A 17,568-nucleotide genomic window follows, 5' to 3' on the forward strand; every position below is an offset into this window, starting at 1 on the left:
GCAGATGGACTACTTTGGGTACCATTGGCTTGGAGGCCACAAGCCTTCGCACTTTCCAATACCTACATCTGGACACTGACACTTACAATTGACAATAATTACAATACTGCAGCAAAAATTATTATACCAGCATTTTAGTGTCTTTTTCACATAATATTAAAAATATCAGTGTACATCCTGAAAATCTTAAGAGTGAGATACTGTTCCCACTGTTTTTTGCACTCATTCCATAGTTGCTCAAAAGTGCATCAGCATTAAACAATTAATGCAGCATGTAACACTCTACATATACCTGAAGACATTAAAAATATAGGTTTTAGAAGTTTCTAATTTAAAATTTTTTTTGTTTTAAAAATGGAAATAACTGTATTCTACCAATAAAAATACTAGTATTTCAGTATTTTAAAACAGCATGATATGGCTGGGTGCAGTGACTCACACCTGTAATCCCAGCACTTTGGGGGGCCAAGACAGGCGGATCACTTGAGGTCAAGAGTTCAAGACCAGCCTGACCAACATGGTGGAAGGCCATCTCTACTAAAAATACGAAAATTTGCAGGTATGGTGGCGGGCACCTGTAATCCCAGCTATTTGGGAGCCTGAGGCAAGAGGATCACTTGAGGCTGGGAGGTGAAGGGTGGAGGTTGCAGTGTCCAGCCTGGGCAACAGAGCAAGACTCTGTCTCAAAAAAAACAAAAAAACGTGTTATGTTAGAGTACTGAAAACTGGCATTGTCATCACCACTATGGGACTCCGACTGGGTTATTTTACGTTTCTAAACCTTTGTTTCCACATTTGTAAAATGACTAAAAATGCCCACTTCAAAGGATTAAATAATGTATATAAACCATTTGGTATGTATAGGCCCTCAATAAACGGTAACTACTGTCCTCCTCATCCTCCTGATCATCCTATCCCCATCAGTAGTGCATGGATAGGCCAAAGGTACAAACTTTCTAAAACTATGTCTTGTTTCTGTCCTCTGCTGTATCAGATGTTTTTTTTTTGAGGTTAAGTTCTACACCTTTCTTTTCCTTTCCTCATCAGTACTCTTAGCAAAAAAGATTATACAGCAGGAAGCATAGAAAACATGGAAAGACATAATAATTCACAAATCCTATTAATAATCTTTAATCTCTCCCATTTTAGTTGTGTGAGACATAGGAAATACAAAAGTAACCTCTGCTGAATTCATAAACAAGGCTTAAACTATAGATGTATATGATAAGTAACCTCCCTAGAAAAATAATAATTTTGGTTTTCAATGTTGAGAATAAGAATTATAATAAGAACTGAAGCTAGAATACAAACCTATTAAATGATAAATAAAATTTCACAATAAACACAAGGAAAAATCTTAATCATTATATTCTACTAATGTTTTGTTACAATGAGTACTTTGTTAGACATGACAGCCCTAATTTAAAGGATTAAGAAGTGAAAAAGAATTCATCCCAACACTTTCAGAGGTGAATTCCAAAGTGAAAATATGTATTCTGAAGGAAAATGCAGGATGTGACATAGATAACCACCCTATGTCCTCCTTTAAGCAATTCAAATATTCAAGTCATATTATATTAATTTGGTATTGACTTGAGAAGCTATTTAGGTAGTAACTTTTAGTGGAAATATCCAGATGTTTGAGGTGGCATAAGAAACTCCAGGAGGGACTTTTCTGGCCCGTTCACCTCCGCCTCCCTACCTAGATTAGGACCAGGCACACAAGAGGTATATTGCAAATATCTATTTTGTTGAAAGCAAATAACTGTGGCATAGTTCAAAAATAATAATAATGCTCTGAATAGGTTAATTACAACTCTACCTACAATGGAAAAAATATAAAAATGTTTCTATAGCACGAAAGCAGTAGATTATGAGATCATGAGAGGTAAAGAAATAGAGAAGGCATCCTAGAAAGTTCATTATGATCAGACTAGCAAAGCACTGTGACTACAGTATCTACAAAGCACCTGGAAATGGCTTCATCACATAAAATCTCTATGTGATGAAATATTTCTCATAGAACAGAATTTTTAACTGTAGCTATTTCTAAAGTTGTAGCTAAAACCAGGCATTAGAAAGTTAAGGATAAGTTGCAGTACACAAAGTTATTAACTCTTCTTAAGCCAATCAGTTATGGTTTCAGAAAACCATATCTCAAAATTGTTCCCATTTGTTGAGTGTCTACAAAGTGTCATATAGGTACCAGCTGTTTTATATATATTATTTAACCATTATTTAATCCTTTGTCCTTCATTAAAAAACACTATTTTGTGGTTATCTTTATTTCTTACCATGTGGTTTTCTGAGATGAAGATTGAAAGAATACATATTTCTTGAATGAAGAAATATACAACCCAGATTTTTTTTTTTTTTTTTTTTTTTGAGATGGAGTTTCGCTCTTGTTACCCAGGCTGGAGTGCAATGGCGCGATCTCAGCTCACCGCAACCTCCGCCTCCTGGGTTCAGGCAATTTTCCTGTCTCAGCCTCCTGAGTAGCTGGGATTACAGGCACGCACCACCATGCCCAGCTAATTTTTTGTATTTTTAGTAGAGACGGGGTTTCACCATGTTGACCAGGATGGTCTCGAGCTCTTGACCTCGTGATCCACCCGCCTCGGCCTCCCAAAGTGCTGGGAGGATTACAGGCTTGAGCCACCGCGCCCGGCCCAACCCAGATTTTAAAATAGGTAAATCGACCAGCACTCTACAAAAGAAAAATTGACACCCTGTTTCTCTTGCTGGTATAAACTGAATTCCACTTCTTTCCTAATTCACTATAAGAATCCTCAAAAGCAGGAAAGCTTAAATAAGTTTTCTCAATTATATTTTTTAAATTACCTGAACTCTCAGCTTTGCAGCATCCATCTTTTTACGGAACTCTTTCTGTAATTTTACCTTCATTGCAACATCAGAAAGATCTTTGTTTTCCAGCTCCTGTAGCTGTTTTTGTGTTTCAAAGAGTTCGACTTTTGCCTGTTCTGCGTCATGCTCTAGTTTTGTTACTTTCAAAGAATACTGCTTGCTTACAGACTTGGCATCGTTACCTTAACCATAATAATTATTATTAGTATAAATTATGTAAAAAGAAGTTAAACATCAAAAACATAAAAATACTCTACTAAAAATCCAGCCAGGCAGTGATACTATTTAAGATACAGCATTAAAAACCGAGTTGTCCCCACCCATCCCCATCAAACACAGCTTCTTAATGATGAGTTCCTTAATGATTGTTCCCATCTGCTGCCACTCAGGCTCACTTTTAATCTTTTGCGTTTTAGAGTGACATTTCTGGTCCTCTGAATTTGTAATTGAGCTTTGCTGGCATAAAACTCAGTTAAGAAGGATATTTGGTGTGACTGTCCTCTTGCTTAGTAAACTCTAGCCTCCTGCTACCAATGATCTGTCTCCTTGAATTCCTTTTTACAATTACTATTAAAAATGTTTAAACATAACAAAAGAAATAATAAAATGAACCCCCATCACCCAGATTTGAAAGTTTTAGATTTTGTCATAGCTGCTTAATATGCTTTTTGTTTTACTTTGCTTAACTATTATAAAGCAATCCCAGATGTCATATCATCTCACCTATACATACTTCATTTTGTTAAATTCCTATTCTTACTTATACATACTGAAATAAGCATTTATATAAAATATGGACATAACCAAAAAGTCATTATCACACTAACAATATTAATACCAATCAGTCCATAGTCAGACCTTCCTAATTGCCTCAAAATGTCCTTCACAATTGGTTTATTTTAATCAGGATCTACTCTAAACAAGGTCCACAATACATTTGATTGTTATGTCTCTTAAGAATCTTTTCATCCAAAGCTGATTCTCCTTTTTCACTGCACTGAACTTATTTGAGATTAATTCCTTTTAAATTATTTTCTTATTAATATACAGAACAGAAAAAATATACTATAGATATTTCTACATCTCTTTTCATTCTAACTCCAGCTACTAACCCTAAAAGTTTGGTTTTGATTTGCTATGAATAGGTAACTGTCCCTGAACTAGACTGGAAAATTCGTGGCAATAAAAAATAGGAGTCTAAAGCTCAGGGGATGCTGATGAATAATCACCAGAGACAGTTGATTATACTATGTATTTATTTATTTATTTGAGACAGAGTCTCACTCTGTCACCCAGGCTAGAGTGCAGTGGCACAATCTCAGCTCACTGCCACTTCTGCCTCCTGGGTTGCAGCAATTCTCCTGCCTCAGCCTCCCGAGTAGCTGGGATTCCAGGCACACGCCACCATGCCCGGCTAATTTTTGTATTTTCAGTAGAGACAGGGTTTCACCATGTTGGCCAGGCTAGTCTTAAAGTCCTGAACTCAAGTGATCTACCCACCTCAGGCTCCCAATGTGTAGGGATTACAGGCGTGAACCACCGCACACAGCCTATTATGCTATTTATATAGCTGGTTATACCTGCTATCCAAAAATGCTCATCATTTTAAAATAAAAGTTATTTAACTAAATGCATTGTGAGCCGTCCTCTGACTCTGATTTACTCTCTATTTGACTACCTTTAAAATACATACAACTACTATATTTAAACAAATCATTTTGGACTATTCATTAATTGTTCAACACACTAATATTTTATGAGCCACTACAAAAAATACAGTGCCAGGCCAGGTGCAGTGGCTCACGCCTATAATCCCAGCACTACAGGAGGCTAAGGCAGGTGGATCACCTGAGGTCAGGAGTTCAAGACCAGGCTGGCCAACATGGCGAAACCCCGTCTCTACTAAAAATACAAAAATTAGCTGGGCAAGGTGGTGGGCACCTGTAATCCCAGCTATTTGGGAAGCTGAGGCAGGAGAATCACTTGAACTCAGGAGGCGGAGGTTGCAGTGAGCTGAGACCACGCCATTGCACATCAGCCTGGATGTCAAGAGCAAAACTCCATCTCAAAAAACAAAAAACAAAACAGTGCCAATTACATGTTTGTTTATTTTTTTCAAACAGGGTCTAGCTCTATCATCTAGGCTAGAGTGCAGTAGTGCAATCATGACTCACTGCAGCCTTGACCTCTGGGGCTCAACAAATCCTCCTACCTCACCCTCCCAAGTAGCTGGGACTACAGGCATATGCCACAATACCCAATACACACCTGTAGTTTTTTGTAAATTTTTTGCAGTGTATCAGAATTGATAAAATATAATATAGATGTCCTGTTATTGTTAGTTGGCAGAAGTAGCTGCTATTCAAGAGAAGTCTTCAGTGAGAGGGCATTGAAAAGTAAGCACTCACTGACACTTTCACAAGTCACCATCTCTCAGGGTTTATAGGAAAGCTCTAAATTGCCCTTGGTTCTAATGAGCAAGAAAGGACCTTCTCTGTGTAAGCTCTGGTGTCCTCTATTTTAAAGCAACTATGTTGGGTATACCAGGCTACAAAAACATGTTTGTTTAATGACATCCATGGTAAGATAACCTTTCTGAAAGAAAGTAATTCACTGTAGTGGGCAAATATCCTCAAATTCCACAGGCAGTACCCTGAAATCTTGGGAATGGAGAAGCCATTCTAGATCAGCTCGTAGATACTCCTAAGGGGTCAAATGGGGTTTGATCCTGCCTGTGAGGAAGCAGCATGGTCAAACTTATTTAAACATCTGGGTAACTGGAGCTAGGATGACGCATAGCACATACGTCACTAGGAATGAGAAAAAAAGCTTTGGGAAAGTAGCTAAGCAGAGGCTGCTTCTTAAAGTAAAAAAAAAGAAAAGAAAAAAGAAAAGAAAAAGGAACTCGTAAGTGCCACAGAATTTCAGCACAATGCAGAGTTCATACTGGTTAGAATGATTCAGAGGTGTAATCCCCAAAGAAAAAAACTCTTTTGATAAATAACCTCCACATATTGGCCTAAAAACTCACCGTGTTACACCAATGCAAGCTAAGTGGATAGACCTGAGCTTCAAAAACTAAAGTAAATGTTACCACATCGGAAACAATTTTAGAAATTTTCCTTCTCATATAAGCTGGTTCACAAGCTATTATTACCTGTTTTTATTAATTCTTTAATCAAATCTTCCTTCATCTTGATGTTAATTGTAAGTTCTCTCATTTTTTGTTTAGCTTCAGTAAGTATGCGTTCTGAATTCTTTAATTTTTGCAGATTCAATTCTTGACTCTCCTGGAGACATTCAATCTTTGTATCTAAAACAAAACAAAACAAAACAAAACAAAAAAACCCCACCAAAACGGAGAAATAAAACTATCTGCTGGTAAAACATTCAACAGAAGTAGAGTTAAGAAAAGCAGACACAAAGGCAATTTAGAGGTGGCAGTGGAAGAGACAAAAAGGAAAGGAAAAAGTACACAGCAATTGGGACTCTAGCATTCCAGCTTACAGTACGAGTTTTCAATTTCTTACAAATTAATATATATGTATATATTATTTCATAATATCCTATAGGTTCAGACACACAATTTTTCATTGCCTTTAACCTGAGTTATCTGAGATAGGTATAAAATTTCCAGATGGATAGAGGGATGAATTTGTTTCCTATTAACTTCTTCTTTTATTGTAATAGGAGAATGCAGCCTACACAAGGCTACTCCGCATGTGGCCTAGCACTGTTTGTTACTATCCTGCACCAGAATGTACATGAACTATGTCACTAAGCACACTGCTTTAGTTCAGGTGACATTTTTTTCATAGGCAGACTTTCTTACGGAAGGAACTAGTGTAAGCTCATTTACATTCTGACATAAGTTTTTTCTTTTTTCATTTTTTTTCATGTATCCATTATTAAGCACAATTATAGGCATATCCATATTTAGACTGCATTCTAGCCCGGGCAATAAAGCAATACCCCCATTCTCTCTCCCTCTTCCTCTTTCTTCATCTTCTTTATTCTTTTTCTTATTTTTTCTTTCTCAAAAAAAAAAAAAAAAAAAAAAGAGTGACAAATTTTGGACTCTCTACTGTGTTCCATTGGTCTAAATGTTTATCCTTATGATAACATCTCACTGTCTTCATTACTGTAACTTGACAGGTGAGAGTTGAAATCAGATAGTGCAAAGCCTCCAACTTTATACTTTTTTTCAAAATAATTGTGGCCATTATAGGTCATTTACATTTCTACAAATATTCTGTTTGTTAATTTCTTTGCCTAAAAAATGTACTAGGATTTTTATTGTAATTATATCAAATATATAGATCAATCTGGGAAGAATCGATCTCTTTATAATTTTATAATTTATAATTTTTTTTTTTTTTTTGAGACAGAGTTTCGCTCTTGTTACCCAGGCTGGAGTGCAATGGCGCGATCTCGGCTCACCACAACCTCCGCCTCCTGGGTTCAGACAATTCTCCTGCCTCAGCCTCCTGAGTAGCTGGGATTACAGGCACGTGCCACCATGCCCAGCTAATTTTTTTGTACTTTTAGTAGAGATGGGGTTTCACCATGTTGACCAGGATGGTCTCGATCCCTTGACCTCATGATCCACCCGCCTCGGCCTCCCAAAGTGCTGGGATTACAGGCTTGAGCCACCGCGCCCGGCCTAATTTATAATTTTTAATCTTCCAATCTAAAAACAAATAATATTTTTCCAATTATTTAGATCTTTTTTGATGTTTTGTAGTTTTCTGTGTAAAGGTCTTGCATGTCTTCTATGATATTTATTCCTAGGTATTTGATGATTCCCTTTTTTCTTTGCTTTTCAATTTTTTTTTTTTTTTAGATAGAGTCTTGCTCTTGTTGCCCAGGTCAGAGTGCAATGGCTCGGTCCTGGTTCACTGAATCCTTTGCCTCCCCGATTCAAGTGATTCTTCTGCCTCAGCCTCCCAAGCAGTTGGGATTACAGGCACCCTCCCCCCACCCCACCCCACCTGGCTAAATTTTGTATTCCTAGTAGAGACCGGGTTTCACCATGTTGGGCAGGCTGGTCTCAAACTCCAGATCTCAGGTGATCCCCTCCTCTCCCTCCCAAAATGCTGGGATTACAGGCATGAGCCACTGTGCCTGGCCTTTCTTTGCTTTTTAAATGATATTTTTTAAAGTTTCATCTTATAATTGTATATAGACACACAAATAGGCTGGGCATGGTAGCTCATGCCTATAAACCCAGCACTTTGGAAAGCTCAGGCAGGAGAATCACTTGAGCCCAGGAGTTCGAGGCCAACTTGGCAACATGGTGAAACCCTGTGTCTACAAAGAAAAAAGAAAAAAAAAAAAAGCTTTTTCCCTGGTTGCAGAGCAGTAAGAAACAGCTCAAGCATGACTGCTTGAGTAGCACTTACCTTTATCATTTTTACATTTTGAAGTTTATTTTCATTATACTTAAATTTTTGGCTTATTAAGCTATGTATAAGTTCTTAAAGAGATGCTCTATATTTTCAAAGTGTAGCACTTATCATGTTATTTATATTCACTATTCCCTTATTTTTTGTGAGTCAACCACGTACTGGCCAAGAGAGATGAGTTAAAATCTACTACTGCCGGCTGGGCGCAGTGGCTCACACCTGTAATCCCAGCACTTTGGGAGGCTGAGGCATGCAGATCACAAGGTCAGGAGTTTGAGAACAGCCTGGCCAATATAGTAAAACCCCATCTCTACTAAAAATACAAAAATTATCTGGGTGTGGTGGCACACACTTGTAGTCCCAGCTATTCGGGAGGCTGAGGCAGGAGAATCACTTGAACTTGGGAGGTGGAGGTTGCAGTGAGCCGACACTGCACCATTGTACCCCAGCCTGGGTGACAGAGCAAGACTCTGTCTAATAAATAAATAAATAAATAAAAATGTTTTGAAAACTATAGAGTTGTAGTTTTCTTTTTTGTTGTTTTTGTTTGTTTTTTTGAGAAGGGTCTTGTTCTGTCACCCAGACTAGAGTACAGTGATGTGATCTCAGCTCACTGCAGCCTCGAAATTTTGGGCTCAAGTGATTCTCCCACCTCAGCTTCCCTCCTGGGTAGCTGGGACTATAGGTATGCACCACCATGCTGGGCTCATTTTCTGTAGAGAGGAGATCTCACTATGTTGCTCAGGCTGGTCTCAAACTCCTGGCCTCGAGCAATTCTCCTGCTTCAGCCTCTCAAAGCACTAGGATTACAGGCATGAGCTACTATGCCTGGCTCATAAATGTTTTTGATGCTGTTACTGATGCATAAAAATTCTTAGCAGTTGTATACTAAAACATTACCAGCACCCAGTATACTAACTGGACTCTAATGCCAAATACATCATTGATGTTAGTGAAGGAGCAGACACCTACTACAATTACTTACACTGTATTTTAAAGTCATCAGGAGTTCAAAGCATATCAATCAGGTCTGAATATAAAAAGCCTTATTCTGAGGGAGTTAGCCTATATCTCTAGCCATAATTAACTGACAGAAAATCTTTTTTATTAAGGAGTAAAAACAGTGAAAGAGGTTAAAACAGAGAACATAAAAGAAGTTCTACCAACCAGGAACACATTTGTACCTAGTTCTGGTCTTTGAGAATTCCTGGATGTTTCTTAATTATCAACTGAGGAAAGAGGTAAATATCCTATAACCATTAGGTCTAAATTATTTACAAAGATCTATGTACCTTCATTTTCCAAAATTGACTTTTGTGTTTCATCCTGAGTATCATTCAATTCAACAAGGGAACAAACAGAGTCTGGCTTCTGAATCCATGAACGACTTCTACATCTAAAAAAAAAAAAAAAATCAGAAAGTTAACTTATGTGTTAGCATTTTCTAATCTGCTCTCAAATTAGTTTCCCCAAAAAAGTGGCAGCAATGTTAAAAAATTATTAATTGCATTTATAAACAGAATTTTACTATTATTGCTCAAAATAAAAGGATGCCTCCTCATGCTGAATCCAGTAGAAAAGTCATGTTTTTTGAAATCATGGCAGATGAATAAGGAAATTTAAAAAAAAAATTCTCTCTGAAAATTAGAATCTAATTACTATAAAAGCTCTGAAAGCAAAAGCAAAATTATTTTTCAATTATAAGTCTGATGATTTGGATTCAAATACTATTTTCATAACATATTAGATGATAGTACTTTTAGCAAAAGTTATCTACTCTTACATTAAATGGAAAAGATATACTCCAGTGTAAAAAACCTATACTTCTATATTTATTGCATCATATAATTCTAAATGTTTATTAAATCAGTGTATATTTAACATACCTAGTTCCAGATTTCTCTTGGCCTTCTGATTCTTCATCATCACTGTTATCAGAAAATTGGCAATGGAGGACTTCATCTTGTTCTTCTATGTGACCCAACAGCATCTGACTTCGTGTTCTAAATCCAGCAAATATTCGATCCAGAGAGTACATAGGCAGACTTGTATAGACCTTGCAAGTGATTCCCCCACCACCAACAAAAAAAATGATATTTTACAAGTCTAATTGTATCCTGTTACTCTAAATGCTTTTAAAGGGGTTATTAAATAGGTACTCTTAAAATAGCTAATCACTGGAAAATGCTCCCCTCAAACAAAGGTCAAAATTAATTTAACAATACTGTTGTGCCTCACAGACAAATACTTCTTTCAGAATATACACAGCATCTTCTCTTCTGGACAACTCTTCTATCTTCACTTACGGAAAGTAGTATTCAAAAATGAAACCAAAAGAAGGCATGGAAAACATCCCAGCTCTTAAAACACAGCACAGACACAGCCCAAAAAATGTTCCCGTTTCCCCATCTTCCCAGTTCAGAACACCTGGATAACTGTGGTGCTGCTGCCAAAAGTCTGCATCTTCTCCAATCCAAATCCCACCACAGGAAGAAGCCCAGAGCCATCTCCGCTCCTTCCGCCAGGGCAATATTCCCAATTTGAATACCATAATGTATCTACTTATTTTTTATACATGGTGGTTAGGTATAGCTGAATTAAGGCTCTAGGAAAAATATTTAATATATGTCACAAGATAAGTAAAACTGTATGGGCTAGCCTGGGAATTTTCTATATTATAACATTTTTCCATTGGAAATGCACTTTAACTTGAAAAAAAATGACTTTACAAAACAACAATAAATTAGAAATTGCCTTTATACCTTTGCTCTGATTTCTATTGCAAAATATTTCCCTTTTCATCACCTCTGTAACCAAACCTCGAGATGAATTCTAATAAGCGGTAATAAAATCTTAAGAGGAGACAGTCCATTTATCAATATAAATTACTATAAGCTGTTAAAATTGTAACATATAGTAGAATATGAGTATCATATAGTGTTTGGGATTTAATTGCTTGATAATCAGGCCCCCTCATGTATTCTCTCCTAAAAAAAATCCTACCGGATTCTGAAAATCATCTTATGTCTGATTTTTGTGCTTCCGCTGTCAGTCACCTAATTACATCATCTGTCACAACAGCATCATGACAGTTGGGGCTAAAGTTTTATAGGTGGCCTCCCAGTGGAGTATGAGGGAGGGGAATCCTTTAAGGAAGAACCAATTCAGGAAGTATTGATCTAACAAGTACAATACATGGCTATTTTGTCCCATAACTGGCAGGCATCTAGATTTCTCTTGTGAGAGTGTGGGAATTATTGAAGAAGCAAATAAAACCTTTGGTTCAGAGTCTAACTTTGTTCTCTGGGATTGTAATTTCCTTTTAAAATTTCTTTTTACAAAGAAAACCAAATGTCCAGAGCTATTACAGTATTCACACCCAAGACTGCCTGATGCAAAGCCTATGGCACTGCTTATATATCAGTTGCCCTTCATTTCTTATCCTTCTGATTGTAACAACCAGATGGAGCTCACATAAATAAATCATTTCCCTTCATAAAATGAGGAAATATGGCTGGGTGCGGTGGCTCACGCCTATAATCCCAGCACTTTGGGAGGCCAAGGTAGGTGGATCACGAGGTCAAGAGATAGAGACCATCCTAGTCAACATGGTGAAACCTCATCTCTACTAAAAATACAAAAATTTGCTGGGCGTGGTGGCACATGCCTGTAGTCTCAGCTACTCAGGAGGCTGAGGCAGGAGAACTGCTTGAACCCAGGAGGCGGAGGTTGTGGTGAGCCGAGATCGCGCCATTACACTCCAGCCTAGGTAACAAGAGTGAAACTCCGTCTCAAAAAAAAAAACAACAAATAAATAGAAATCAGAATTCATGAACCCGCTAAACCAAAACTCATGAATCTGCTAATTAAGTCTTTTCCATAATAGAGATTCCTTGATGATTCTTATATTTGTGTGTGTATATATTTACCAACTACACACAAAATAAAATTCATATTGATATTGATATTGTCTTGATTATGTCTACTTGGTAAGACTGAATAACATATAAATATTATTTCAAAAATAATGACAGACCAAATAAGTTGAAATAAATACCCTCTAACATCTCAACTTTGTGTAGTTAAAGGAAGAAATAAATTCATGTAGCTATTAAACAAGGTCACACGTGAAAATATCACAGCAAAGGATATCTTCTTCACATTGATGAAGCATAGACATTATATCCATCCAACTATTCCCTCCAAATATAACTATGTATTCTCATTTATTAGTTTTTTATTAGAAAGAAGTATGCTTAAAAAATACACATAAAATTTCATAAAACCAAACTGATAAGTATCTGCTGAGACGTACAAATACACTGCGATATTATATACAGCTAATTTTTTTAAATCTCAAAATAAGAAAAAGACTAATATTTGAACTTTACCTTCCTGGAATCTTGTCTTGATGGGATATAAATATAATGCCCCAAACGAGTATCAAATGGTACAGTATATGGTCTCGTTTCAAGGATCCTGGCATCTGGCCCATCTCCACAATTTTCCTTAGCTGAAGAAGTCACTGACAGGTTAAGTTTTGTTAGTTCTTCACTGAGTTGATCCACAAGAAGTTGTTGTTCTATTATTTTTTCATTCTTTGTAGAAGAGAGATGAAAATTTTAAAAACAGAGCCTTTCAGGACATTTAGATTTTGATTAAAAATGAATTTTACATTGACCAAAACCACAACTACTTTAATAATACAGTCAATTTTCATTTATCCAGAGACTAGCCTTCTGGTGTTCATAAGTAACTAAGATTATTCTGAGCAGCAAAACCTTTTTAATAGCAAGAAGCAACAAACACAGCCAAAAAAGTCAAATACTCAAAGATAATACACCATCCACTGTGACTGGTTGCTTTGCAAACCTGAACATTTTGATTAGCTTTCTTTATTAAAATATGGACTTTCTGAGTAAAACCTAAGAAGTAAAAAGAAACAAGAAAGTTGAAAAAGTGGAGAAAGAATTGTGGACAGCAGAGGTTGCAGCAAAGGAGGCAGAAGGACGTAACAAGTGCAGGGAAGTAAAAGCCTTAGTGAAAAAGGAAGCCAAAAGCACAGAAATAAAAAACAGCCAAATGATAATCCTGAGAGGAGGGAGAACTTGGAAACCAAAGGCAGAACAAATTATATATCAGGAATGTGTGTGTGTGTTAGTGTGTATATGTGGTTTCGTTTTTTATGTAATCTCTAAAGAAAATTTTTGAAGTGTATCTAATCCAGAAAGCTCTAATGTCAATCTTTGTTTTACAAGTACAAATTTATGTAAATAAGAAACAGTCATTCATCATTTTATTTTTGAGATGGAGTCTCACTCTGTCGCCCAGGCTGGAGTACAAGAGACGCAAGCTAGGCTCACTGCAACTTCTGCCTCCCAGGTTCAAGCAATTCTCCTGCCTCAGGCTCCCAAATAGCTGGGACTACAGGCGCCTGCCACAATGCCTGGCTAATTTTTTAGTAGAGATGGGGTTTCACCCTGTTAGCCAGGATGGTCTTGATCTCCTGACCTCGTGATCCACCCACCTCAGCCTCCCAAAGTGCTGGGATTACAGGTGTCAGCCACCACGCCCGACCAGTCATTCATCTTAATACTTCACATGTACTAAAATGGTGAAACAGGAAAAAACAAAAAACAAACAGAAAAAAAAAACCTTACATTTTCATTGTATAAATGCTGAGCAATAAAAATGCAACCTTACTTAAAAATCATGCATTCAGATAATTAAAATATACAACATCAATAGCATATAAATTAAAAAGGATTCAATGGAGTTCTTACATTGTCTGGGAAAGGGACAAAAGTACCAATTAATATTAGGGTACATGTACTCTCTAGAATAACCACTATAAAAACAGTAAAACTATAACTTCTAAATTAGTGAACAACAGAAAAAGAAAAAATGCCCAATGGATCCAAAAAAGGGTAAAAAAGGAGAGAAAAAAAGAACACAGAGGAGGAAGGATAAATAGAAGGCACAATGGTGGATTTTTACCAAAATAGTCATTATATTAATAAATGAATTAAATAATGAAATTAAAAGACAAAGACTATCAGAAAGGATTTTAAAATTATCTAACCATATGCTGCTTACAAGAAACATATCTAAAATAGACACAGATTAAAAATAAGATAGTAAAAGAGATGCCATGTAAATATTAATCAAAAGAAAGCTGGTGTAGCTATGGTAATATCAAGGTAGACTTTAAGGCAAAACTCATTAGAAGAGATAAAAAGAGGTAAAAATGATTAAAAGAGCAATTCTCCAAGATGATATAACAATTCTACTTTTGTATACACTTAATAAAACAGTTTCAATATTTATAATGCAAAAATTATCAGCACTTCATGGAGAAGTAAGAAAAATCCAAAATTATAGTAGGGCCAGGCACAGTGGCTTACACCTGTAATCCCAGCATGTTGGAAGTCCAAGGCCAGTAGATCACTTAAGCCCAAGAGTTTGAGAGCAGCCTGGACAATGTGGCAAAGAACTCCTTCTCTACAAAAAATACATAAATTAGCCAGGCATGGTGGTGTGCACCTGTGGTACCAGCTACTCAGGAGGCTGAAGTGGGAGGATTGCTTGAGCTCAGGAGGTCAATGCTGCAGTGACCCATGATTGTGCCACTGTGCTCCAGCCTGGGTGACAGACTGGAGATCTGTCACACTGGGAGATTTTAACATCACTTTATAAATTAGTGATATAACAAAAACACTTCCAAGATGAGTTAAAAATGTAGATTTGAATAACAAGATTAACAGTGTCCAATGATTGCAGAATGCATATTCTTCTCAAGTACTTCCGTAATATTTATAAAGATTTGCCTTATTCTAAGCCAAAAGGCAAGTTTCAATACCTTCAAAAGGACTGAAATCAGACACAGTATGTTAACTGATCACAATGCAATAAAAACTGATGAAACAGAAATAAATCCCCCATGTCCTGTAAGTAAAATAATCATGTTATTCACAAAAAAAGTCACAATGAAGATTAGGAAACATTCTGAGCTCAATGTGGAGTGCAAGTCAAGATAAACTTAGAAATACACATACAATGTTAAATGCATATATTATCAAAGAAGAGAAGCTAAAAATCAATATGTTAAAAAGATAATAGATTACCCCAAAAGAAGAAAGAATTAAATAATAAATGAAATAGTGAATGAACTAACAAAATAATGAAGTACTTGACTTTTGACTTTGTTAATCTTCACTAAACATTACCCCAAAAGAAGAATTAAATAAATGAAATAGTGAATGAACTAATGAAATAATGAAATACTTGACTTTTGACTTTGTTAATCTTCACTAAACAAACATAAGTGAAGATTAACAAAGCCAAAAATTGTCTCTTTTAAGAGACTAATGAATTGGTACTTTTACTAGTGAAACTGCAAGCAAAAAAAAAAAAAAAAAGTGAGAGAAGGCACAAATAATCAGGAATGAAAAAGGGCACAAGTGACTATATAGCTAAACATATTAGCAAGATAAAAGACTATCATAAACTTATGCCAATACATTTGGAAATTAGACACAGTGGTCAAATTCCTAGAAAAATAAACCTACCAAACTGGGAGAAAAAGAAAATATTGGCTGGGCACGGTGGCTCAAGCCTGTAATCTCAGCACTTTGGGAGGCCGAGGCAGGCGGATCACAAGGTCAAGAGATCGAGACCATCCTAGTCAACATGGTGAAACCCCGTCTCTACTGAAAATACAAAAAATTTGCTGGGCATTGTGGCACATGCCTGTAATCCCAGCTACTCAGGAGGCTGAGGCAGGAGAATTGCCTGAACCCAGGGGGCGGAGGTTGCAGTGAGCTGAGATCGCGCCACTGCACTCCAGCCTGGGTAACAAGAGCGAAACTCCGTCTCACAAAAAAAAAAAAAAAAAAAAAAAAAAAAAAAAAAAAATATATATATATATATATATATATATATATATATATATATATGATTTAATTCATAAAATATTCCCCCAAAGAAAATTTACAGTCCCAAATGCTTAACAGGCTAATTCAACCAAACATTTAAGAAAGAAATAATGGCCGGGTATGGTAGCTCACACCTGTAATCCCAGCACTTTGGGAGGCCAAGGTGGGCAGATCACCTGAGATCAGAGGTTCAAGACCAGCTTGACCAACATAGAGATACCCTGTCCCTACTAAAAATACAAAATTAGGCCAGGTGAGGTGGCTCATCCCTGTAATCCCAGCACTTTGGGAGGCCAAGGCAGGCAGATCACGAGGTTAGGAGTTTGAGACCAACCTGACCAACATGGTGAAACCCCATCTCTACTAAAAATACAAAAAAAATTAGCTGGATATGGTGGTGCACACCTGTAATCCCAGCTGAGGAGGCTGAGGCAGGAGAAGTGCTTGAACCCAGGAGGCAGAGATTGTAGTGAGCTGAGATCATGCCATTGCACTCCAGGCTGGGTGACAAGAGTGAGACTCTGTCTCAAAAACAAAAAAAGAAAAAAAAAAATTAGCCAGGCCTGGTGGTGCATGCCTGTAGTCCCAGCTACTTGGGAGGCTGAGGCAGGAGAATCGCTTGAACCCAGGAGGCAGAGGTTGCAGTGAGCCAAGATGGCGCCATTGCACTCCAGCCTGGACAACAAGAGCATAACTCCAACTCAAAAAAAGAAAGAAAGAAAGACATAGTATCAATTTTTCACATACCCTTAAAGGTATAGGGGGACATTAAATAATCTATATTATGAGGCCAGTATAACTTGTTATAATAGCTGACAAGAATATTATGAGAAAAAAAAATATAGGACAAGCTCACGACAAATATCCTAAACATCACATTAGCAAACCAAATCTAGGACAATTGTGCAGAAAAAAGTTAATATAGACGATTTGATTGCTATCTTTTAGAAGACCTGCTCTGAGGTTGTCAGATATCTGAGAACTTAGATTTTGGGAGTGTTCCTAAACACTCTGATAATACTGACTCACTGTGCTTAACTACTGGCAAAATCAATGTGGTTTATGCTCTACACCTCCTTTCCTTCAGGTAGTCTGGGACTTTGGTTAACGCTAGGCAAAGGATGCCTTCATGACCCACCAGTCTTCAATATAACCCATGGGCACTGAGTCTACTGAGTTTCCCTGGAAGGTAACATTTTACAGGTGTTGTCACAACTCATTGCTAGGGGATTAAGCACATCCTCTGTGACTGCTCCATTCTAATAAAAATTCTCAGTAATTTCCTTAGTTTGGGAAAGGGTAAATTAAAAATACCTATAGAAAATATAATACTTCAGAGTAAAATTTTGAAAGCTCCTCTATGA

General features: G+C 36.9%; 1 protein-coding gene across 3 annotated transcripts in view; it reads right to left on the reverse strand.

Annotated features, from left to right (window-relative positions):
• KIF27 (kinesin family member 27) overlaps window positions 1–17,568 on the reverse strand; it is a 92,365-nt gene that overhangs the window by 43,476 nt on the left and 31,321 nt on the right. For all 3 annotated transcript variants that reach the window (XM_074395481.1, XM_039475272.2, XM_074395480.1), the window contains 5 exons: window positions 12,662–12,868; window positions 10,157–10,326; window positions 9,563–9,666; window positions 6,023–6,178; window positions 2,842–3,047 (listed from right to left, as the gene is read on the reverse strand). In XM_074395481.1, the coding sequence (XP_074251582.1) occupies window positions 2,842–3,047; window positions 6,023–6,178; window positions 9,563–9,666; window positions 10,157–10,326; window positions 12,662–12,868 (843 nt within the window). The remainder of the gene's footprint in view (window positions 1–2,841; window positions 3,048–6,022; window positions 6,179–9,562; window positions 9,667–10,156; window positions 10,327–12,661; window positions 12,869–17,568) is intronic.

This window comes from Saimiri boliviensis, chromosome 2 (assembly GCF_048565385.1).
Source record: "Saimiri boliviensis isolate mSaiBol1 chromosome 2, mSaiBol1.pri, whole genome shotgun sequence".
NCBI lineage: Eukaryota > Metazoa > Chordata > Mammalia > Primates > Cebidae > Saimiri > Saimiri boliviensis.